Source organism: Poecile atricapillus, chromosome Z, assembly GCF_030490865.1.
Source record: "Poecile atricapillus isolate bPoeAtr1 chromosome Z, bPoeAtr1.hap1, whole genome shotgun sequence".
NCBI classification, from domain to species: domain Eukaryota; kingdom Metazoa; phylum Chordata; class Aves; order Passeriformes; family Paridae; genus Poecile; species Poecile atricapillus.
In genome coordinates, this window is record NC_081289.1 from 119,649,462 (window position 1) to 119,674,492 (window position 25,031).

At 39.0% G+C, this 25,031-nt stretch overlaps 1 protein-coding gene across 2 annotated transcripts in view; it reads right to left on the reverse strand.

Moving 5' to 3' along the window:
* DOCK8 (dedicator of cytokinesis 8) overlaps positions 1-25,031 on the reverse strand; it is a 96,692-nt gene that overhangs the window by 28,069 nt on the left and 43,592 nt on the right. For both annotated transcript variants that reach the window (XM_058826807.1, XM_058826806.1), the window contains 14 exons: positions 24,371-24,533; positions 18,038-18,155; positions 16,287-16,357; positions 15,473-15,611; positions 13,813-13,914; positions 12,985-13,080; positions 11,694-11,928; positions 10,587-10,751; positions 8,709-8,884; positions 6,962-7,057; positions 5,919-6,014; positions 4,962-5,111; positions 2,505-2,618; positions 1,416-1,571 (listed from right to left, as the gene is read on the reverse strand). In XM_058826807.1, coding sequence (XP_058682790.1) covers positions 1,416-1,571; positions 2,505-2,618; positions 4,962-5,111; positions 5,919-6,014; positions 6,962-7,057; positions 8,709-8,884; positions 10,587-10,751; positions 11,694-11,928; positions 12,985-13,080; positions 13,813-13,914; positions 15,473-15,611; positions 16,287-16,357; positions 18,038-18,155; positions 24,371-24,533 — 1,877 coding nt within the window. The remainder of the gene's footprint in view (positions 1-1,415; positions 1,572-2,504; positions 2,619-4,961; positions 5,112-5,918; positions 6,015-6,961; positions 7,058-8,708; positions 8,885-10,586; positions 10,752-11,693; positions 11,929-12,984; positions 13,081-13,812; positions 13,915-15,472; positions 15,612-16,286; positions 16,358-18,037; positions 18,156-24,370; positions 24,534-25,031) is intronic.

A 25,031-nucleotide genomic window follows, 5' to 3' on the forward strand; every position in this document is an offset into this window, starting at 1 on the left:
TAGTTACAAGAGCTATGCTGATATTTTTTATCCCCATAAGTAGAAGAGTCATATTTCTGGCTCTTTGGCATCCAGGATTAGTATTAACCAAATGTATTGTGACATCTGACTCTAAAACTTTGATGCTTTGATTTTAGGACCAGGAAAAACCTCTAGAAAATATTATTTACTATTACTATTACTGTGTCAATCCTAATTAGGTTATGAGATGTAGCAGATATTAGCATCCAACCAATTCCTTGGCAATGATACTCAAAAAAGAAACCATGAACTTGAACTGGTCCATTACTCAGACTGTTTTTGTACCTCCCATCATTTTTACTTTCAATTCCATCCCCTTGCCTCCAAGCATTACAGCAATTATGGAGCATTGCACTGAAATGCTTCAACCCAGTCCTGACCTCTTCAAGACACTGAGGTGGAAAACAGACATGTGAGCAGCCTTCAATAGGTTTGCCCCATTGTAGAAGAACAAGAAACCATCTACAGAGAATGTAGAGGAGAAGAGCACAAGACTGGAAAAATAGTGTGCTGTGTGCCAGTCAACAATTTATTTTTTTTGATGTGTTTGTGAATTCGGTGGTCAGGAAGATCATGGGAGGTCCTGACATTAAAGAAGTCTAGAGCTGTGTTGATATCAGACCATGTTTGGAAAAATTTCTGGAGAAATGAGATATGGTGAAGATTGCATGGTCTACTCAGGATACCTTAGTGTTTCCACACAGAAAACAATGAAATTCAAATAAAAAGGAGACCATTGTTCAAAAAGCCGCAGAGAAATCATGGACAAAGATATAACATGATCTGTACTACTGTGGTGGGGAGAAACCCTGAAGAAAGAACCCTGCTATTGGAAAAAGAAAGCACAATAATCCTATTTTAAGCAACATGAAGGGTCAACAAAAATTCACTATTCCAGGCTATTGAAAATTGCTGTGTATTAGTCACTAACTTAGTGGTGCCATCTACTTCCACCTGGGAAGTAAGATATTCCATTAGAAGGCAAATACACAGAAAACATGCACTGCTGCGTGACATAATTCTCCAAAGCAGATATTGAAACATGTATTTGCAGTTGTATGTGGATGGGATAAGGGTGTGCCTGTAAACTGGCCTTCAGAGCTGTGTTCCTTTTAGACTTCGTGCATCTACCTCAACAGTCATTTTCAGTGTGTGTGTTTCCAGGGGAGCACGTGTCTGTGTCACGGTCAGCTTTAACTCCTGTAGATGCAGTTTTGCAGTAGTACCCCTGCAGCCTTTCTTCTTCTGTCCCTTTTTCCCAAGCAGGAAATTTTTCTTCCTGATCCAACAGTGGCTGACTCTAACTAAAGTATTTGAATACAGAGCAATATAAGTTATTTTTCTCCATGTGCCTCATGTGACATTTATGCAGTACTTATCTAATGAACAATCACCTGGGAGGACAAGGAGGGAGAGGGAGATGCTGGAGCAGATGCGGATGTCATGAAGAAGAGGTTCAGATTGAGGTAATGCTCATGGCTGCAGAGAATTCTCAGGAACTCAAGTCTCATGGAAATCAGTGTGGAGAGTGAATTCAGCTTGTTTGAAAGCTAGGAAAGACAAACAAAAACGTGTCAAGTGATGGGCTAGTATTATTTAAATTACCATGTAGTGAAATATCCTGCTCTCTGAAAAGGACATAAACACTAGCCCTGTGTGCATTAAAATGCTCACTGTACCTAACTAGTTTCCATACATTAGCTGCTCTTTGTCTGACAGTGATGGTGTCTCTCTCCCTGCTCCCCAGCTGACTTACCAACTTCCCAAGAGATAACAAATTATTTCTTTCTTTTCTCCCAAAACAAAAATATACAGTATTTTTGTCTTTTGCATAAGACAAAAATTAAAAACAAACTGAACTTTTCTGAGTCTGTGGCAAACTCATAAAATGTCCTGCTAAGCAACACAGGACATCAGTGGTCTTGTTATTTCCCTTACCAACAATGACATAGGTGAAGAAATTTGTGGAGATACCTGATGTACCTTTACACATACAGGTCACAAAACAGGTGGAAAATGCTCACCATCAAATACATAAAATTATTTCATAACAACATCCTGCATCACCATTTATTTTTCATTTTCAGACTTGTAAAGCAAGAAGACAGATGTATTATTTTGAGTGGCTCCCTGAAATACAAATATTGTCCTCACAGCACTCAACAGGAAGAGTCAGAAAGTTCATTTGTACTATCTGCAGACCCTACTGCAAAGGGAAATAAAAAAGCAAGGGAAGAAAAGTGGTTCCATGGATGTTTTGCAGCAGAGCAAGCTATGACATTTCTGAAAGAGTCTTTACCTCCATTAATTTTTTTTCCTGCAGACAACAAATCAAAAGAGGTTTTAAAATCATTGCATATGCAATAGGAAATAGGAGATTTACCTGGACCTTTAACACAACTTGAAGGATCTTGATGGATAAACTAATCAAACAGAACAAAACACATAAGCCAAATGGAATCCAAATCATGCACAGTGCCTACCTGATTACAGTAATGTTTGATGAGATTAAACACAAATCCTCGATCCATTAAAGAAAGAAGATCATACAAGAAAAATGCCAGGCTGATATTAATTTTTTCTGCTTGTTCACTTTCCTTTAAAAAAGCAAAAACACCAGTTATGATGTATAAACCTCACATAAAGGTGGGAGACTTTTTAGAATCATGAGAAATAGTGCAGGTGTCAGCTCCCAGAACTATCTCAGGGAAAATACAGGACAAGATTGTTTCAGTTCTCAAGTTCACATGATCCTGTTAAAATTGCACAGAATCACATCTGTAAATTATTTCAACTGTTTCATAGAGAAATGTCATGGCATGGATGAACAGTTCATTTGTGCACTCCTTTGGGCTGACAACATAGAAATGGAATTTGAGACCTGTTTTGAATTGCCTATTGGCTGCACTACTGCGTATGACTTTTTTTCCTATTGAACATCAGAGAATACTGGTTTAGGAACTTAAAACACATAAAATATTAAGAAAAACCTGCACCAGCTTTGCTGATGGAATGCTGATGGATGATGGAATTTTAAGTGGAAAACTGATAGTAACAAAATACTGGTAAGATAAATCTGTGGAGTTCACCATCCAGCAGCTAAGCTTGGAATTGGCCTGATAACCAGAGATGCACAGCCTCCAGTAAGAATCACAAAGAACTTCATGTGCCCTCTAAAATGAGGCTACAGTTGCTTCAAACATACCAATTTAAATCACAAACTCCCAGTAGCCTATGTAGTTCACCAAGAGGAATTTGTGAAGATGCCTGAGGGATCTGCACATTTAATGCTCAAAATTGACAGGAGATGACTGAGAAAAATATTGCCTGTACTGACAACTCTGACTAGTGAGAACAGGTGTGCAGCACCTCAGGGTGGCTACAATTCAGTTTGTCATTTTTCAAGCTTTTTGCTGCTGTTCAGAAATATATATATTGCCTACAATCTGGAATTTGCACTGGAAAACATTTTTCTACGGTGAAGAATAAGCTTACCTTATAGGGCAGGCAAGCATATGCCAGACATATCTGCAAAAATCCAGGGCAATCTGACATGCTCAGCCATGTATTGAAACATCAATTATCACTTCTTGGATTTAAAAATCAGGCAGACATTGCCTGTACTATTCTGTACACCTAACCAATGGCCCTAATTCCAAAAACACAACAGTGGAATTTTCACACCCAATCTGGTTCTATACACTCATTCTATCAAAATGAGAATTAAATTAACAACCCACAAAAATCTGTGTATTTCTTGTGAAGAAGCTATAAACACTAATTTATTTGAAAAGCCTACAATTCTGTTGAAGCATTTTTGATGTAACAAATTTTTATTTCATAATGTATTTAAAAACAAAAAGTCACTGATGGCTTAGGTAAGCATTTCTGTGGAAATTATTTTTCTGCACGTGGCTAAAACAGAAGCACGCCAATGGATTGAGCTTCAACGTAAAGCTTCAAGAACAAACTTCTGGTGAACAGTGACAATCTCTTCTGTCATTCTCTGCCCCAGTTTGTCTGGTCTTGCCCTTTCCCAGTTTCTGATCCTCAACAGCACTTCGAGAAGTGGGAAACCGAGCTTGTTGAAAAGTGACCTGGCAGGCCAGCTCTCCTGGCTGCTCTGCCCTGCCCTGCTGCAGAGCACTCTGCGGGACTAGCACAGTGCATTTGGCAGCTTTGGGGCATGGAAACAAGTTAGTTACAACAACTGAACAACAACAGTCACTCAGCGCTTAGCTTTTTCCAGTGGCCAGTGCAAAGGGGCATCAACGATATAGGGTGACATTAGCAATGTTAAAACATAAATTATTATTTGTGATCCTTTCAACTTTATAATCTGTTCTATCAGTGCAATTTGTTAAAAGTAGAAAGAATTTCATGGGACTTAGGGCTTATTTCTTGCCTTCAATTTTCAAATGGCTTTTCTTCTCTTTAAAGAGATCAAGGGTTAAATCACATGTGGCTGGCTTTTGCAACACTCATGTGAGGAGCACTACCCTCCTATGGCATATCGCACTGCTACAGAGAAGTCAAATGAGGAATTAAACACAATGCAGTAGGATAGAGGGTAAGTGCAAAGGGGGATAAAAGGAAGAAGTCCTGCTGGGGCTGCAGCCTGATGTGCTGGCTAACATGGCATAAAGCATTAACAGAACTGAAAATGGATGTCCAGCCTTTCCTGTCAATAGGAAAGGGAATTCTGTTCTTGCACACTGCAGCCACATTGAGAAGCGGGCTGAGGAACTGAGATGAACAAAAACAGTCTGCTAAGAGAGCACAAGGCTGCCCTTTACACTGCCACAACTCTTGCTTAAGGTCCATGTGAGAATATTAGACTAATTCTAGCAACACTGCTGATATGGAAATGAGATTAAGTGCAGCTCAGTGTAACATAAGATGAGTAGCAAGGATCCATAGTGCTTATTTCATCTACTTACTTTGGGTGGTTTGACTACAAGTGCAGCAATCTCTGACGTAATCACACTAACTATAGTGGTAATATCATCTTTGAAACGATCGGAGAACCGGCTTCTTCGTGAGTTATCTTGCTTCTCCATGTTGTGAACATACTGAGCCATACTCTTTATCTGCAAAGCAGAAAAAAGAATACTAAAATAATGCCCAGACTGGAGGGAAAATATGCTTTAAGTTTGTTTGTAAGAATAAGATTTCCTACTTCTTTTTCCCTGAATTTAACCACCCATTTTCTCAGAAATGGTATGATAAATCCTACATGGCAATGGCAACAGAGGGTATAAGACTCAAATACAGACAGACATTGATTCTTGTTCATAATCATGCAGTTGGCTACTCTCAGTACCTGAAATGAGAATCACCCTCCTTCAACCCCTTGCATCTGCAGTTCTGAAATGCTACTGCTTGCAACTTTTGCCCTTCATGATGACAGACAGGGAGTGACACTTGTGGAATTCTTATTTCTTGACCTAAGGTTGCATTACTTACATGGTGACAGTGGAAATCAGGATATTTTTTCCACTGACATGCATCACCACAGAGCGCTGTAGAACTGTGAGTTTGTGGAATTTTGTCACTGCTCCCATGTTATTAACAAAATTGAAACGACAGGAACAGATATTCACCGAAAAAGAAGGGCTTGGTTGTTGAGCGTCTCTCAGTCTTTTGCAAGCTGTGGACTACTGCTCATGTAGTCCATACAGAACTTTGCCATCACTGCCATAGTGAGGAAGGAGGGTGAATACAAATAATTCTTTAGTTGTACTTTCATTATTTGAGATCTCTCCTTTACACAGGGCTGAATAACTAAAGAAGTCACCACCCAACTGAATCTGTGCCTGGAGCACCTACTACATGCCACCATTAACTAATTAAATAAAATACCACTGGCAGGGCAAAATATCACTGTTGAGTCTTACCAGGAGCTCAAAGAAGAACCAGGCATACTTGAAGACTGATTCTCTCACCATGCCCGTGCTGACCACCATCTGCAATGCCAGTTCTTCATGGAAATGCTACATAATAAACAAAGACTGTTGGCAAACAGCTTTTCAATCAACTCATCTTTCATTTTCAACATCTTCCCTGTGGGAAACTTCCCCATACTGGAGGATGGGGATGTCGGGGCATTTTTGGAAGATCAGAAGGCAGATTTGACCAAAATGACATCTAAAGAATGCTGTTGGCAAACAGACTTTGAGACCCATTTTTCTGTGGATCCAGAGCCATAGACAACTGAAAAGGGAAATGCCTTTGGACCATTCTCAGGTCATTTGTCTGCATGCACTATAGGGAGCAGTCATGTTTCCCGCTACCTGCTAAGCGTTTCTGTTTAGCACATCCACCACGTTATTCTGAGAGAAGGTAGAAGTAAGTTTGACTCTGTGGTAGAAGAGAAGGACAGAGCAATAATCACAGCAGACCTTGTACAGACATTTGTAGTTGGAGATGGTACCTTTTAGGGTGAGATCTGAACACAAGACATACAACCCCAATTATCTAAACTTCTGGAAGTTCAAAAATGGACTATAAAAAGCTTGGTTCTAAAAGCTACCAAAAGGAACAAAGAAAATAATTATTTGCAGAAGAAAGAGAAGGCAAATATTTTTGAATGGAGTTTACTGTAACATGTAAAGACATGTATCCAAGGGTAAATAGCAGTGGAAAAGGACGGAGGCTCTAAGACTTCAAGAACGAGAGCAAAGGGAGGATCCAGACAGGCTGCTACTTGCCTAAATCTGTTCTGAATAAAGAATCTAAACACTCTGAAGCAGAAGCAAGAAAGTTTGAGTAATGTTTATCCACTGATTCAATATCTCATCACTAATTCCTTGTTTGATAAAACTGGTTGATATTTTGTTCTGTTGCTTCCCTCTCCACATTTAGAAGCGCTAATTGCCAGCACTACCTCAGGACACTCCAGGTTCTGTAAGGAGCTCCCTCATGCTCAGCCATAGTCTACCTTTTTATTGGATGGTCTTGTGCTTGCACAAAGGCCTGACATGTCATTTGTTCCTTCAACGTAGTAAGACATCCGACTGGAGCTGTGATCCGTAGGCTGGGGGACACAGATGGAAGAAATACATAGCAGTAAATTCAAAAGTAACTTAATCTAATCAACATAGAAGAAATCACCTGCAGCAGGGGGTTTGTTTGGGTTTCTTTCAAGGTATGCACAGACAATGATCTAAACAGTTCTCTTTCCTTTTTCCCCATCCCCCTGCCCACTCAAGGCCGAAGACCCCCTGAGAGCAGCAGCAGCAGCAGCAGGGTGCAAATGCCCGCACTGCCATCACGTGCCCAGTGGCAGCAGTGCAGCTGTACTTCGGAGGATACGATTCACCCTTCAAAAGACCTAAGTTTATCCCTGGCTCTGCACCGAAAGTAATTAGCCCCTTGAAGTCTTCTTTCCATTAAAAGTTATGCCGATTTAAGAGGCAGTGAAAACGGCAGTAACTAATTGTAAATTGCTATATTTACCAATGTGATGAAGCTGTAATATCAAACATTTTAATTTTGTATTAATTTGGAAAAATGCCTTGAACTCTGGTTTGTTGTTTTTTTTTCCCCTACGACACAGTACATTAGAGTGAAAGTCATAAAATTCAAATCTACATTATTAAAAATTGCTATGGATGGATATATATGCCCATGAACAAATCAAATAAATTGTCAAAACCTATCTTACTAGTTCTGGTTTAATTAGCTGAAGACCAGTACATATTCATTTTAAATGGAGAAGCACATGCTCATTCAATAGAGAAAAGACTTCAAAGTATTTCTGAAAATAACCTACTTGAGAAGCAATATTTTACATATATAACACTCAAAGAAAAGTGAGGGGTGAACACGGGACCTCAACAGATGTACTGCTGTAGAGCTCTGCCAGGGCTGCAACTAGCAGCAGGCACCTTGCACAGGGAAAAAGTCCTGCTTTTGCCAGAGGCATAGCTTCCCAGCTCCAGCTGAGTGGTGAACTCAAGGTTTTCGTTTCACCAAAGCTGCACACAACCTTGCTCATAAAGCTCTGAGATGGGCTGGAATGCTGTAGACCAGCAAGCACCTGGTGCCAATCAGGGAAGCAAAATCCTTCCTCTTGGATGTTGTTGACCTTTCTGTCCTGCAAGCCATTGGTGGTATATGCAGCAGTGGATGAGAATTAAGAAGCTTGTATTTCACACTGTGGTTGAATTAAGTATTTGGAAAGACCCAGGTGCAAATTATGCACATGGCATCTGCATTGTGGCTGATATAAAGCTATGGGGCTGCTGTCACATGATTAACTACTTTTTTTTTTCTTCTTCTTCTTTTTTTAAATAGCAAACTATTTAACAACAAGCAAAATAAGGAAGAAAGGTCTGCACTGCACTGACTTTTTGACTTGGACCAGACCAGGTCACCAGCTGTGAACAGAACTTAAATATCTGGAATCACAGGAGAGTGAGGCACGTCAAAAAAAGCAAATGCTTCAGTTGAGTGTCTAAGCCACAAACAAGAGGTATAGTTCTCACCTCTTGCTCTTCATTGGTAAGAAACATCAGAATTTAGCAGTGGGATTTAGCAGGTATCTATACCAAATCAGACAAACAGAAAATGCTTCTGGTGATACAGAGCATTTACAAGAAGCAAATCCAACCCTCAAAGACAAAATCTAGATTATTAGGTTTTGAGCCATATCATTCTTCAGATATTTGACTTTGTTCTCTTACCTTGGATGACATGATGCTTTTGACCTCCTCATCAGTAGCAGTTTGTGTAACAGTGATGTCAGGATTGCTGCAGCTTATCACTCGGCTCTGCAGGAGTTTACTTCCAACAGACACTGCAGAAGTGCGCCCAAAGGTGTAATAACGAGATTCTGTCGAAACGGCACTGCTGCCTCCACCTGCCACAGTGAGATGTTTTAAGACTAAAGGACATATATATGAGACAAACATGAGATTCAAACCAGTTTTGCTCAGTGGTGTTATAACACCAGCATTTTGAAAAGAATAAAGCTCCTGAAAAACCCACTGCCAACTGCTTCATTAACAATCTACACAGGCATGGAATGACAAGTTACAGATATTACCCCAGTCAATAGATCAATCAGGGTGGTTGAACAAGCAGCACCGAAAGATTAATAGGGCTAACAAAGTAGCAGCACTATTACAATAGCTCTTTCTTCCCATCAGGTCTTTTTAATTTGCTGTAGATTAAGAAAATATTCACAGGCCTAAACACAAAATCCCACTTTCAACACATATGATTTAAAACTATGTTTGAAGTATCCAAGGAAGCAGGGAACACTGCCATCAGGATTTTCACTAAGCAATATCTAGTTTTCAGTTTCACCACAGATCTTAGTTTTCCAGGACAAAGAATTCCCAAGTGTATGTGAGTTCACAGATTTTAGAATATCCCAACATCAGTTTAAATGTCCCTCAAGGGGGATTTAAATTAATATTCAAAGGAGAAAAAGGCTTTACGTACCTTTAGCTCTCACGGAACATCTGTTTCTGGTAATTTAACATACACCAATTAAACAAATTAATCCTATAGCCTTTAGGATAATGATTACAACAGAATGTCAGAATGGTTGAGGTTGGAAGGACCCACTGAAGGCCGTCTAGTCCAACCCCGCTGCTCAAGCAGGGTCACCTTGAGTCAGCTGCCTGGGACAACAACCAGGTGGCTTTCTACTATCACCAAGGTGACAGGCTTGGGCAACCTCTCTGGCCAACCTGTACCAGTCCTCAGTCACACTCAGAAGAAGTGTTTTCTTATGTTCTGTTTCAGTGTGTGCCCATTGCCTCTGATCTAATCACTGGATGCCACAGGAAACAGCCAGGCTCTGTCTTCTTCGCACTCTCCATTCAGCTCTTTGTGCACTGAAGATCCTTCCTGAGGCTTCTTTTCTCCAGGCTGAAGAACCCAGCTATCTCAGCCTCTTTGCTGAAGAGACATTCCAGACCCTTTATCATTTCTGTGGCCCTTGGCTCATCTCTGTCCAGCATGTTCATGTCTCTCTTGTACTGTGGAGTTTAGAGCTCGACACAGCACTCCAGGTATGCCCTCACCAGGGTTGAGAAGAGGAGAAGGATCACCTGTCTAAACCTGTTGGTCCTACAACATTTTATCCTCCAATGACATCCTTAATGCAAGGGAGATACTGGGTGAGGTTGGCCCTATACCACTTGGCAGTAGGTTACTTCACATGGAAAGTAATTTACTGATGTACAGGTCAGTAAAAAATTGGTGTCTTAAGGCCATTTTAACTCACAAACTAAATTCTTCCAATTCTTCACAAAGCTGCAACATTGCCTGTAGCTGTGGAAACCTCTCACCTCAACCCTTCATCTTAAATTAACAACTGAGGGATTAAGATTATGGGGAGCAAGTCCATATTGCTCTTTGCAGCGCTGATATTCCTGACCGACCTCTGAGAAAAATGGTATATCAGAACAGTGTAGTGCTTAAATGGTATGCAGTCTGGGTCTGAGAAGTTCGCTATCTTACAGGTCAGTGCCTGAACTCCTCTCAAAATTGCCATGCTGAACAGCAGGTATAGAAAAAAAATACTTTTGCAACCCTTGCACCAACAGTACCTGGTTTGACCACTTCTTTTTGTGCGTCTGGCAGACGAAATACATAGTACACATAAGATGCCAGAAGGCAGTTCCTCCCATGCTGATCCTTGCTCAGCTCTTTGCTGTTGTGGAGACTATTCACTATTGCAACCACAGACTCAAAGGCAAACTGTGAGAAGTTGGCTGTGAAACAAAGGCAAGAATTAGAGTCAGTACTGAAGGCTATAACATAATTTAGTAAGGACATTCTTTGTATCAACAACCAATCTTACCAGGTTCCATTCAGTCCTGAACAAATTCAGAGTTTCAGACAGTAATTGCTATGCCTGACCAGACCCAAAGTCTACATAGACCAAACAACACTCTTCAGCAGGCCTACTGACTTTCAACCTAATCACTGTTATTCTGTCACTGTGTGCTACATAAATGCAGACTGTAACTGTTAATTACATTTCTAGCAGCCTTCACACAAAATATCTTCTCACAGAATACTAAGACTCATTACTCTCCAGCAACAGACAAATACAAACTAGCAGGCTTTAGCACAGATATTGTAATGAATGACAAGTGTTGATTATCTGAACGAGATAGGAAACTAACTATACCACTGTCTTCAAGCATGCCATTCTTCTGAGCTTAACATATGTTACAGGCAACTGGCACCTCAGCAAAACAAAAATCAGTCTTTAGTATTATATTCTCTGTTTTTCTGCTCACCCAACTCTGTCTAAAGATGTTTGGGCAGAGGATATGGTGCAGACAGCAGTGTCAGTTGTAGGGTAAAGATTTTGCTGGTGTTTTACTCACAAAACAACTCAATTCCAAACGAAGTTGAACCACAACCCACTTTCTGACCTATATTTTCAGATAAGTAAATTACTACAATTTAATGTACTTCCCAACCAGAGACTAAGAGTCTTTATGTAGGGGGAAAGGAGAAAAAAAACATCAAGTCAGTTAAACCTGATTAAATTGTGCTGTGAAACTCTGTCTTAAAGCAGCACAACTCCTTCTGAAGTGTGCTGCCCTAAATACTAAATACAAGCCTGAATATTTTAGCAGCCATTTCCCCCACATTTCTAGGTTGCTTGCAAAGCCTCTTAAAGACCATGAACCAGTAAGTACCTGTCTGGCCAGCTATCACCATAGGCTGTACAGCCAGCTGGAAAAGTTTATCTAGGACCAAATGCAAAAATAAGACAAGAGGTTCAAGGCGTGAAGAATTCAAACAGATAATGCTGAGTTTCAATTCATGCTCCAGTGAAGCTTCTGTAATCTTCTGATCCATCACTCGAATGGGGAATGTCACTTGACTTTCCAGAGAATGGCATAAGGTAAAGAACTTCTCCAGGTGGTTGTCCTGCAAATACAGTGCACAGTTAACAAAGTCAATATATTTCAGGCTGCTGCTAGCTAGGAAAAGCACCTTGGGATGAAAGAAAAGATTTTTACCCTCCTGGCTTTCAGTAGTGGGTGCTCTGAGTGATCAACTTGTAAAGCAGCTATCACAGTGTTTTGTTTGCTCCTATTCATCTCGCTCAAATTCAGACTGCTATTCCCCTCACTAAACTGATTGCTTCATTAAATGAAAAGACTTTTCCTTCTATCTGATAAAACTCTGTCACATCATAGATCTATAGTCCACTGCTACTCACACCTGAGTTCCAGCTACATACAAGTTATGTGCCATATGAGTATGCCCTACTTGTGTTTAAAAAACATGCTGCAAAGGGGTAATAGACGTGCTTCAAACACAGGGCCTTCAGGTGTTAGGATATATTTACCAGGATTATACTTACCATTAGAATGGGATAAGGGGTAAGAGCCACTGAAAAGCAACAGAAACCTAACAAAACCAATCTGCCTCAAACCAGCATCTTAGCAAGATGGGCAAAGATCCAATTTCCTATGGCATTTAAATAACCAGAATAACTGAGGTCTCTCAGCACTAAGCTTGTGTCCACAAAGCACATGGCATTGACAAGTGAGCTGCTTAACACAGACGGTGTATAACCTGTCCATGGAGGCAGGGAGGTGCTATGTCTTTGGAGAATCGGACACATTGTCTGAACTAGCCTTGAAGAACAGAAAATGCAGACTGCAGAAACAGGCCCTGTGCTCTTCCAGCAACTTTCAACCGCAGCCTGCTGAACTGAGAGGACACCAGGCTCCCTATAGCCCGATGTGATTTGCTGCCAAGAGTGCTCATTTGTTCACTTCTACCAATAGATTTAATTTCACCAAACGATTTCATTCACAGAACATAGTAGCTTATTTCCATAGCTCCTAAGTTTTTGGGTTTTTTTGAACTATGTGGGTTTAAACACCTCCGTTTCATAAACCTGCTAAATTATCCTGGACATCTGAATGTTTCTTGAAATGAAACTACAGCTGTGTGTTACTTCTGATGCATTACCTGGGTGTGAACAGATGACACAGCCTGAACTTCAACAATGAAAACGCCCTTGTGTCCTTCAACCCACTTTATAGGTGGTGTCTGAGATGGAATTTTCTGTGACAGAAAAAAAATACGGTAATCATCTTCCTTTTAATGCTCAAACAGAAAGTCTATTTACATGAGAGTCTACAGAATATTCCCACTATACACTTAATTTTAGACCAAATTCAGTGCCACACAGAGGATGACAACTATGCATTGCCTTGTTCTCATAGACATTGGGACAGAAGCTGATGCACTGAATAGTGAAATTTAGAGAATTTCAGACCATGTAAATATACATCTTCTGATGGGATAAATAATTTCCTGATCAAAGCATTGCCAAAGGCATTTCGTGCCTTTGTGGTAAAGTTTAAACCCTCTGGACAAGTTTCCTACATGCTGTATTTATTGAGAGGGCAGGGTTTTCTGCTCCAGTAATACCACCTGATTCCATTTCTATTCCCTCTCCCACAAAGCCACAAAAAAAGAACAAATTATCCTATGCAAGAAATCGAATTATTGCCTTGACACTCTCTAAACAAATGTATCCCTGATTAGACAATTTACAAGAATTTGCTTGCATAGCTAACTTCTAAGAAAACAGTACAATGATATAAAATAATAATACCAGTGACAATAATAACAACAACCACAACAACTATGACATTTTTCTCCAGATTTTCCACTTTTAAAGAACAAAAAGGAGGCACTTCCTACTAGCAGACAGCAATGTCAGTTTGTGAAACACTTATGCTGTTCTCCTACATTAGGAAAATACCGTCTTTTAATAATTTTGTTTGTTACCTCAGGAGAGTGAATTGAATAATGTAAAGGCAGTTTATCCAATGCAACAGGAAGACTATAATGTCCAGTTTGAAGGCGATCGTTTAATAGAATTGGCAGCCACTGAAACAAATGAAGAGAAAACACAGCAATATTCCTGATGATATATGATTAGGCCTATTTATTTAATTTGTTAGATACAGTCAACAAACAACAAATGAGATATTGACCCAAGCTTCTCTGCTCTAACCCATTCAACAGTAATTTCTTTGTATTTTAAATTCAAAGATAGCTGATAGCTACTGTAGAAAAACGTACAAGACTGCTTTACAAACCATCTCTTTTGAAGAAAACAAACACAGAGCTTCTCATGTGTGACACACATTTTTCTAATAAATCCTATCAGAAGGATTTAGTGGAATACATGTTTTTATTTAAAAATTTATGTATCTTGAAAACACTGATTCTTGGTATTGAAGCAAATCAACAGCTAAAGTTTTGCTGGGATTAAATTCAAAATCTTCCTTGTGGTCACCATGCCAGACTGACTTGTCATATCCCTGCATTGATATTTGGACACATTAAACTTTTTATTCAACTCTGAAAGAGGTTGGGCATTTGAATATCACAGAAACATTTTGTATTTAGGTGAACAGTAACTGTAAATTAAGTCCTCACCTATGTCAAATCTTGGTCCTGAGCTAATTAATTTATTTACAATTCCACTGACATTGGTGGGACTATAACTGTCCATAAAAGAAAGCGCATTTGAAATGATTCCCTGTATTGTGGTTTAAAAACCCCAAAAGCCAACAAAGAAAGCAAACAAGCAAAAATACACAAACACAACGGCCTCCCAAACTTCACAGCAAGAACACATGGAAAGCACTTGTCTAACTCCACAGCTCAATTGCTGACCACACCTCTAGGATATTTTCAAATCTGAAGCACCATCATCTTCAATTCTTTCCTTTTATATTAAAATCTCTCCAGTTAAAAATACTGTTTGATAAAGAAAAAGGTCAGTGAGACTATGCTACAACATGTGTTTCTTAACTTAAGACATGCTGGTTTCAACATGAGGATAAAGAAGGCAAGAGAATCACATTTTAGCTGTTAGACTCTTTCTGTTTTTTAAATTTTTATGTGGATAAAAGACAATTTAGAACAGAAATTAAGTACCATTTTAAAATAAAATGCTAATGCTAATTTAAATATTTATGTGTTAATTAATTAATTAAAATACAAATATTTAAATGCAAATTTAAAATATTACATTAACTGTTACCTCATGTATGAACATGGTAACAGTAATAATTGTAATTACATATGTCTTAGGGGTTTTTTTTGCAATAAATATAATCTAGCAGAATGAGATTATGTGCTATAAAGAATTGTTGCAGATATTTAGGTGCATATTTCAGTTGAATCAGGTGAATTCATTAAGTTCAAAGACAGTTAACATTAAATTATAGGATGAGGATGTAACACACCTCAGGTGGCATCTAGTTTCTATGAATTCACACTAAGACCTTCCACTGGCTTTGCTGTATTGCCATAACCAGAAAGGGAATATATGACAAAATTCTTGACAAGCAGAGTCTGTTTGCATGGGACACACACAGACACACACAAACACGCACCCACACACACCCACTCTTATGCATCACATGGAACTTACTGAATACCCTAGGAGGGTTTCAACAGATGCTCCTTGCTTTGGTTGGCAGCTGATGTGATAGAATGTGAATAGTAGATGGTGTTTCTCTGTGAGTTTTGCTGGTAGCTTAATTTTCACTTCTTCATAAAAGTCAGGGGATCTGTTTAAAAAACATGCCAAGCACACTCCCAATGTAAGTATAGGACTGAGCAAGAGACAAATTTGGATTTTAGATGCTATGGTTATAAAACCAGATAAATCCTGAAAACAGAGCTGAGTTAAACAAAGCATACATATATATACAAACACATTTTTGTAAATTTGAAATATTTTTATGATTTATGAACCTGGAAGTTATATTTATGAACAATCTACAGTTTTGAATCAGAAGAAAACAGACAGTATCAGCTGGACAGTTTCAGCTTTCACCTGTCTCTAGGCTTCAGTCTCTGTTTTGGATTCTTGTGTAAGTAATCTGCAAATCCTGAATCTCAAATTCTCATTCATGAGAATGAGAATGTGCCTTCAGCTCTTTTGGATCTACAAATTCATTGAAGTGAATTATTTTAAAAGTTGTGCTGCTTCCAGCTCCTGCTCCTTAATCTTCATAGTAGGAATATTCTTAACTACTATAAAGCTTCGAACAAGAAAGCAACGGTCGCTTATACAACAGTCACTTATGCAAACGAATGTAGCAATCCCAATTAGATATGATAAATTGCACAAAAGATAAATATTTAAAATTACATTCCTTGATGAACTATATAGGGTAACAATTATGTAAAGAGGTCATGATTAATACTTCTCAAGTTGTATGAATAGTAACAACACTTACTTATTATGATATGTGATAGCTGTGTACATTTCTTGGACAAATTCTGGACCTGAAGATTTCCCGAAAATTACCTACATTAAAAAGAAAAGTAACTTCAATCAGGACTACAGCATTTACTTGTTGTCATCCTTTATAAATTTTAAGATAGTATCTGAAGACTTAAAATGACTCTTCAATTTTATCTTAGCTTGTTGGCATAAATGTCATATTACTAAGCACCTTCCCACACTCCATTCAGGGTAAAACACCAGGAAAATGGAGCAGAGTTATTTCTAGAGTCACTGACTACCTCACATCGCATTCTTTAGTCATGAGCTAAAAACCTAGAAATCATAGGAAAAAAGTAATGGTAAACCAGTTACATGTTGTCACTCCGTCTTTATCTAAGCACTAAAACATTAAATAAAAAGTATTTTTAGAAGTTTTGTTTTTCAGTTGTAGCCTGCTCATTCAGGGTGAGATATATCTCACCTTACCTTAGAGGTCCAAAGTTCCTCTAAAGTCAGTGAAGAGAAATAGGCATTTCTCATGCTAGATAGGCTTTCCTAAGACATAGGTCCCTGGTAAGGTCTTGAAATCAAATAATTTAAAGGGAGGCCTGGGAGATGAGCTTACACAAGAATCTCTGCACTGTGCAAGTTTATATATATGCATTGAGAGGAAGGTCACTTACAGTGGAAAGACAGACAAAATGTGTCTGTCTTTATCATTTGTCAAAACCTAATCATAACACAGGCAGAGTTTAAGGAAACCAACAGTGCAGTATTGTGTAAAAGAAGGTGGTACATTCACATGGCACAGCTCTAGCTCTGGAAGAAATGTGGCTCGGAAAACACTGCCGATGCTCTGATTTTAGGTCCATAGGTTATGTGAAGCAAGGCTGTGAAGTATATACTAAACAATGTCAGCACACTGATAATGGATGGTTGGGTGATAGTCCTTGGTCCAGCAGATTTCTGGACCAATGTTTCCTCAAAGTAATACTTCCATTCATTGTTTTCCTTCTCCAACACATAAAATCACAGAAGGTGTCTCTATGTCATTCTAAAGTAGCCAACAACACTGTCTTGAAAAATATTTAGAAACATTTGGGCTGAAGCAGACATCTGGGTTAGAACACTTCAAACCAAATCTCTAAAGCTTGGTAAAGCTGAATAGAGGATCTTAGAGTGAGAGATATTGAATAACTTAAACATAGATAGGACTGTCTGCTCTGCTAGTAGTGTACTCATATGCCCTAATACACAGTGTGTTTCAAACATGGAAAGCGCTACCTACTGCATGATTTGGCATCTATTCATGTTCAGGCAATGAAGATCCCAGCTTTCACCTTCCAGTATAATACCTGAGCACTTGTGTAAACACAGTGCATGCAGAGGAGTTATCCTGGAAAACAGACTACATCATTCTTAAAAGGTCTCTGAAGCTCTGTGAATTTTACCCTTAGAAACTCCAACAGCATGCTGATGTAATATTATGTCATTCTTCTGAAAAGAAGGTAGGAAAATTTAGGTAAGAGAGAGCAATATGCCTCTGGTTCCACTAGAATCACAAGTCTTTTTTTGCTGTGGGCAAGGAGTATGGCCCTGCCTTAGGATGAGAATGAAAGCTTCTCAAGCTCTCTGTGTTAGGCTTCCTAAGGCCCCACTAAAAACTGTCGTGATGGGAAGTAAATAATGACTTCTCTTTCCACAGATTTCTCAGGTATGCATGTATACAAAAGCCTGCTAAGAAATCTCAGCATGTATTACCGGCATTGCACAGGACGGGTCTTCACCACACATAAATTGGATCTTAATGGTAATGTTCCTTGCAGAAGCCAGTCGGTTAGCAAAATTCAGCCTCTGAGGGTAAACATAGAGGAGATTTCTGGAAGAAAGATAAGGAAGAATAAAATGAGTAAATAGCAAACATTCCTGTTTGAAAATCAAGGTCACAAATTAGCATCTTGTTCATTCCTCTCCCTGTCCTTCACACCTACACAGTGAAAGATTTGTCATAACTCAGTTTCAGAAGTCCACAATGAAAAGGTAATTTCTTGCTGTGACACATAGAACATCCTATGTTTAAGGTTTCACCTACACTATGTTCTATTACAAACTATTATCTTTGTTTGATGTAATGAAAAGCAAGAATCTCTCAAGAAAGTAGGTCCTTTCTCAGATGTGAATAATCAGATTTTGGAAGAGGGAAAGAATCACTTGGAGGTGATAAAAACAAGGAAATCAGCAACTGAAGTTCATACATTCATAGTTTATAGCAAAAAAAAGGGCATATATTTCTAGGTTATACAAACCAAAAGACAGTATCAATGAATCTGAGTAAATACAAATAAGAAAATTTGAAACAATAATTCTATAAGCTACCTTTTATAACTAATGAATATGAATAATGCTTTGAAATATAGAATACTTTGCTGTTTACTAGCTTCTGCAGATGAACATATAACTAAATATAAAGAGCACCTTTAATTTCTATGGGAAATTTGGCAGCATAGGTAGTCTTCTGATGCATAATTCCAATAGAAGAGTCATAATATTAACAGAAGTATTTTTGTCTGGAGAAGTATATGGCAAATATACTCCAAATATTGTGGCAGTTTGCAGATATTCTCCATATACTGGAGAAGTATATGGCAAGTCTGAGATTTCAGGTAGACCTGGATTATACACAGATTCTGGAATCATGATTATGTCTATTTACTGTCTTGTTTTCTCAGTCTGCTACAGGATTCTCACTGTTTATCCTCTGGGTGTAAGGAATAAGACAAATGTTGGAGAAAACCTTCTGGCATTCAGTGAGAAACAATGATGACTACTCATGGACTTTCATTATTTCTTCTCATCTGTAGCAGAAGCTGCACACAGAATTGCACTGTCCTTATCACAGGTATCTCCTCAGTACCACTGTTAGCTGAAAAAGTCAAGCAGCCTTGGAGAATATTGTCATTAAGTCAGACATCTTCCATCTTCCACTTATTATATCCCAAGACCTGGAAAACTGGTTTATTCTCCTGATTTCCATGTGTCACAACATGACAGTACTGTTCAATTACACAGTCCAAGCTACTCTTTTCAACCAACATGTGCTACATGGCACATGGCATGCCTTAGTAAAATAAATAGCTTGTGACTTGCCTTTCCCTTCATTCAGAATGGTACTTCTGCCTGTCACGCATTCTCTTCCTTACTACCTTATGTCCAAGTTTTGCTTTGCCAAATTCTCTCACAGATGATGTTAAGAAAAGCTAAGTGAAAGAGTGGAATATATAGGTAACCTCTACTGAATTATACTTGGGGGTCTGACATATTAAATGAAGGATATTGTCAATACTACATCTGCCAGAAGTGAAGAAATACATGTAAGGAAGGCTGAATAATACAGTCATTGCTTCATTAATCTGAAGCCTAGGACAAGATGTCACAAATCTATATAATGTACCTGAGCACTGGATTTTATTTCTAGATATGACTTGAGATGAAAGATATGCAAAAACACAGAGAGCTCTCTGCTGACTACACAACCAAGGAAGTATTATTCCAGCAAGTACTGAACTGAAAAGCTAAAGCTTGTGCCATTTATGCTGAAGCAGTTTTAGGGATCTTGCTCACATGTGTATTAAAACCATCAGCACTGAGGAAGAACAGAGGCAAATGCTGACTCTAGATATCCTGCAGAAATGAAAGTGACAGCTGACATCTAAAGCAGGAAGATGACATGGGTGAGACAGCTGGGATGTCCATAAGGATGTGGTGGGCTTCAGAAGGCATTGCATCTACCCCAAGGTTCTGCACTGAGCAGAATTACTATAGCAACATGTCACAGCAAATACTTCTGGTCAGTGTGCCCTGCAGAAAGTGCAGGACTCTACCTCCAGATACAGTCAGATGTGCTTAAAAAACCAAAGAGCTGTTCAAGGGACAGCATTGAGTCTACAAAAGCCATGGCAGAAAACACACAATGCTACTGAGAATGCAGTCGCAAAGGCCAGCAGAATCCTGGGTGAGGCACAGATGCCAACAGCCACTGTGGGTCAGAGAATGACCCAGAAAAGTGATGAGACTATTTTGGAATCAGTTACCTGCTGGGAAAGCTAAGGGTCCCCCTAGCCTGGCACAGGACACCATGTGGCAATTCTCATGCAAATTTGAGACTTCCTACACTTTCATGGGGCTTAGCAGTGATTTAATCACTTCCCATGGGCAAAGCAACACAACCTATCCTCTGCCAAAATAAAATCTATTCAGAGTTTCAAGTCTGTGACCGTTCTTATTTTGTGTTTGTTAATACTGTTTGTGCATATGTGTACATAAAATAATCCTTGTCTTTGCTAGATTACACCTTGTGTACGGTGTCAACAAGTGCATCTCAAAGTTTTTATGAATATTAGGCATCTTCATTGATGACTGTGATGAAAATTCCATACACAGCAAAACTCAACATATGTGCAAGCAGTCCCTACTGATACAAACCAGGAATCAGTTCGGTAGGTGAGGAGAAATAAGTTAACACTGACATTTAAAACTTATGTTTTAAAAATCAGAAACAAAAGCTGATGTATCCATTAGTTATATGTTTTAATATTTGTTGATTCTTTCACAGTTTTGGTGGAGAACCCTTGGGAAAAAAATGATTAAAAACTAAAAAGCACATCACAAATACTTAACCAAACATGGAAGCCCATTCCAGTCAGCCATTGACTAGGAAAATGGCATAGTGACAGAAGTTCAACATGCCACATTTAAGAGGATGTGTATGAGTCATATGTTCCATATTTTAGGATGGATAATTTGGGAAATAATTGGAATGATTTTTCTCCTGTTGCTAAAATTTTGAATTAGCTCAAGAGTTGGTGGACAGATCTAAAACTAGACCAAGGGCCCATAGAACACACATATAGTAGAAATGCTCTCTCTGGATTCCACAAGCAGAGAGGCAAAGAGGAGTAAATAACGCTGCGAGAGCAATAACAGGAGTGAGACACCGTTATTCATCAGTAACTTTTCCTCACCCAGAGCTAGTCAAGGAGGGGGTGGAATGATTACCACCAAAGCACAGGCCTCCAGCTCACACTGCAGAACACAGCAAGTCTGAGAACATTGCTAAGTGGTTTGTAATTAAATGAAAAGAAACCACAAAGAAAAGGGTTTTTTCCCCTTCCTCCAAAAACCCCCTAAACGTTAGGTACTACCCCTATCACAGACAGGATTTCCTGTGCCTGGTTAAGCTGAGTTACTGCTGAAGTGATGTGACAAATCCGTCTTCTTCAGCACCAACATTTCATAGTGGCAGTAAACAGCATCATTTTCGTTTACATTTAATGAGAAAATAAAATGACAAACAAACTTTAAATTATATTATTTTTCCTATTAAAAATAGAGGGGTATGAAAGAAATAAATCTTGGAATGTTTTGACATTTTCAGGGAAATATTTTTATTAAAGAAATGTAAGTACACAACAAAAAGAAGTGCTCAATTTCACAGTGCACAAAGAAAGTGGGCTGGCTGATCTCACTGGCATAAATCAAAAATAGCATCATTTAAAATAATGGCATTACACCAGTTAAAAAAAAGCTTGCAAGACCTGAGTTCAAAGACTATAACAGAAGGCTCCACTTTTCCTATCACAAAGGAAAAAGCCATTACCCCAAAAAAAAAAGAAAAAAATTAATTTCATCCCTCTGAAATACCTTTGACAACCTTCTGTCCCAGTGTCTGTATGTATAGCAGTGGTAAAAAAAAAAAATGGTTTGCAGACTTTTATCTGAAAATTAGAAAATATTACATCACCTTGAAGGTGCTAGCAAGCCATGACTAAATGTTATCAAACTGCTCAAATAAAATAAGATGATTCTACTATTCAGATTAGAAGAAAGGAAATAAAATAATACGAAACATTTTTTCTCTATTAAAATTCAGAGTTACTCTTCATGGGTTAATCTCAGACTTAAAATAGTAGTCACTATGTGGAGAACTGAGCAACAAGAACTGCATGACAGTTAAATTAAGTAAAGGATCATTGGGCTCCATTGAGGGATCTGGACAGGCTGGATCATGGGCCAAGGCCGTGCTGTGAGGTTCAACAAGGCCCAGAGCTGGGTCCTGCCCTTGGGTCACAAGAGCCCCAGGCAGTGCCACAGGCTGGGGCAGAGTGGCTGGAAAGCTGCCCAGAGGAAAAGGACCTGGGGGTGCTGGTGACAGCAGCTGAACATGAGCCAGCAGTGCCCAGGTGGCCAAGGAGGCCAGTGGCATCCTGGCCTGTGCCAGCAATGGTGTGGCCAGCAGGAGCAGGGCAGGGATTGTCGCCTGTACTCAGCACTGGGGAGGCTGCACCTTGAACTGTGTGTGCATTTCTGAACCCCTCACTCCAAGAAAGGACATTGAGGTGCTGGAGTGTGTCCAGAGAAGGCAACAGAGCTGGGGAAGGGTCTGGGGCACAAGCCCTGTGAGGAGCAGCTAAGGGAGTTGGGGCTGTTTACCCTGGATAAAAGGAGGCTCAGGGGGCCTTTATCACTCTCTACAACTGCCTGCAAGGACGGTGTAGCTAGATGAGGGTTGGCCTCTTCTCCCAAGCAGCAAGCAATAGAACAAAAGGAAACAGTCTCATGTTGCTCCAGGGGAGGTTAAAATTGGATATTAAGAAATATTTCTTCATCAAAGGGTTGTCAAATATTGGCAGGCTATCCAGGGAAGTCATGAAGTCACATGTAGATGTACTGCTAGGGACATGGTTTAGTGGTGGACTTGTCAGTGCCATACTACAGCTGGACTTGATGTTCATTGGCATACATCACCTAACTATGCATATCATACCATTGATTCACTAATTCAGGTATAGATTAATGAAGGCAACTATTCTTTATAGATGTTGTCTTCATTATTAGAAGTTAGGCTGAACAAATCCTACTTTATTTTGTCCTACATTTTGTTGCCATGACTTTAACTTAGGGTGAAAATCAAAACAGAGACTAAAGAAAGGGTTAAGCATGTAAGGTGTGAACTCTTGCTGAAGACCGTGACTGTTGAGTGACAGCGAGTATTTCCTCTAATGTGGATGTACATATTCAATACAGACACCGTGGCAACAGAAGGATAATATGGAGACACTCAAATTTGCTTTAGGAGAAGCACAAATTAATTTTCGGCATGGTGGCTTTGATATTTGCTATGTCTGGCTGCAGAAGTGAGAACCTGATAAGATTTTAAGAGAGAATATTCTATGCAGACTCAACTGTTGCTGCAGCTCAGAAACACAGCAGTTGCTAATGGGTTTTGGTCAGAAGCACGCCTTTAGACAGGGCAAGACTGCACAGTGGAATTGACACTTACTGGGGCCAGACAACAAGTAGGAAAGTTAAAATCCTGTCCTATTTTTTTCATTAAACTAAAAAAAGGCATCTTCACACACGTTCATTCACATTTCCACTTTCAATTCTATAAAAAGTACTTTCCCTATAGGAATGTTTGCACTAAAGTTCTACCACCATCTAATTCTATCTTTGATACACAGAGAAGACAGAAGTACCATAACTCTGCATTTTAGTGTACTGGTGCTGTGAGCTGCCCTCAGGAGATTGAATACCACCAAATTGTGGCAGAGCCCAGGAGTAACTCCAAATTAACAATAGCAACAACTGAGCATAAACATTTACCAGAAGTGTTAAAAATGAAAATGAAATCTACTGGAAAAAGAACCCCAAAACCAAACAAACACCAAAAAAAAGGATAAGTAGGTAGGTAGGTAGATAGATAGATAGATAGATAGATAGATAGATAGATAGATAGATAGATAGATAGATAGATGCCAAGTCAATGACAGTTGTTAAAGTTGTTTTTTTTTTATGTTACAGAAAACTTTTCAAAAGACAACACAATTAGATTAGCAAACACATTATGGAATATCCTGCAGGTATCTTATCTTGTAATGGCTAGGAATATTAAATCATCAGCCCAACACATTGTCTTTAGCCTTTTTTAAAAAATATTTTATATTTTTAGAATAGTTAGTTTAGCTTCTATTTCTGAAAAAAAAAATTTGAATCACATTTTTTAAAGAAATGTTAAAAATATATGTTATTTCTTACCTATAAATGGTGTGGGGAACATACACTTCTCTAATCGGGAATTCCAAAACCTCTTTGTGAGGGCGGTTACGGTTTTCTGAAAATGACTTCACTGGGAGTAGTTCCGGTGTCAGACAATAACCAATGTTTTCTGGAGCTGGGGAAATCTCCACCTTAAGTGTTCCTTTACAATTAAATCACAAAATCGTAGCAAAAATATTAAAAATGGTGAGTGCAAAATAAAAGAAAAATTAAAACAATATGTAAGGTTACACAGCAACAGTGCAGAAAAAAACAACTGGTTCTTGGGCTGGATGAGAAGGAAAGCTTAGGTACAGAATGATACAGAGGAAGTAGCCTACACACATCCCTTCACAGTCAGGGAAACACATAGCTCCTTATGTCTACCCTGTAATGTTTCAAAGGAAATAGAAAGAAAGAAGGAATATTATATGCTGTCAGGTGTTCTAGTGTCTTTCACACACAAGTAACAAATTTGTCTGGGAGACAAACAAAAGGTGTGCTGTCTCATACAGTTTTCTCTTACTCCACCTCCCCCTCAGATTCTGCTCAGATTAATCTCTGCCAAAGTAGGCACCACCCACCAGGAAAGCTATGCTTTCTGTGGTGAGCAGTTACACAGCTAATACTGATAACATTTACCCCAGGATAAACAGACTTT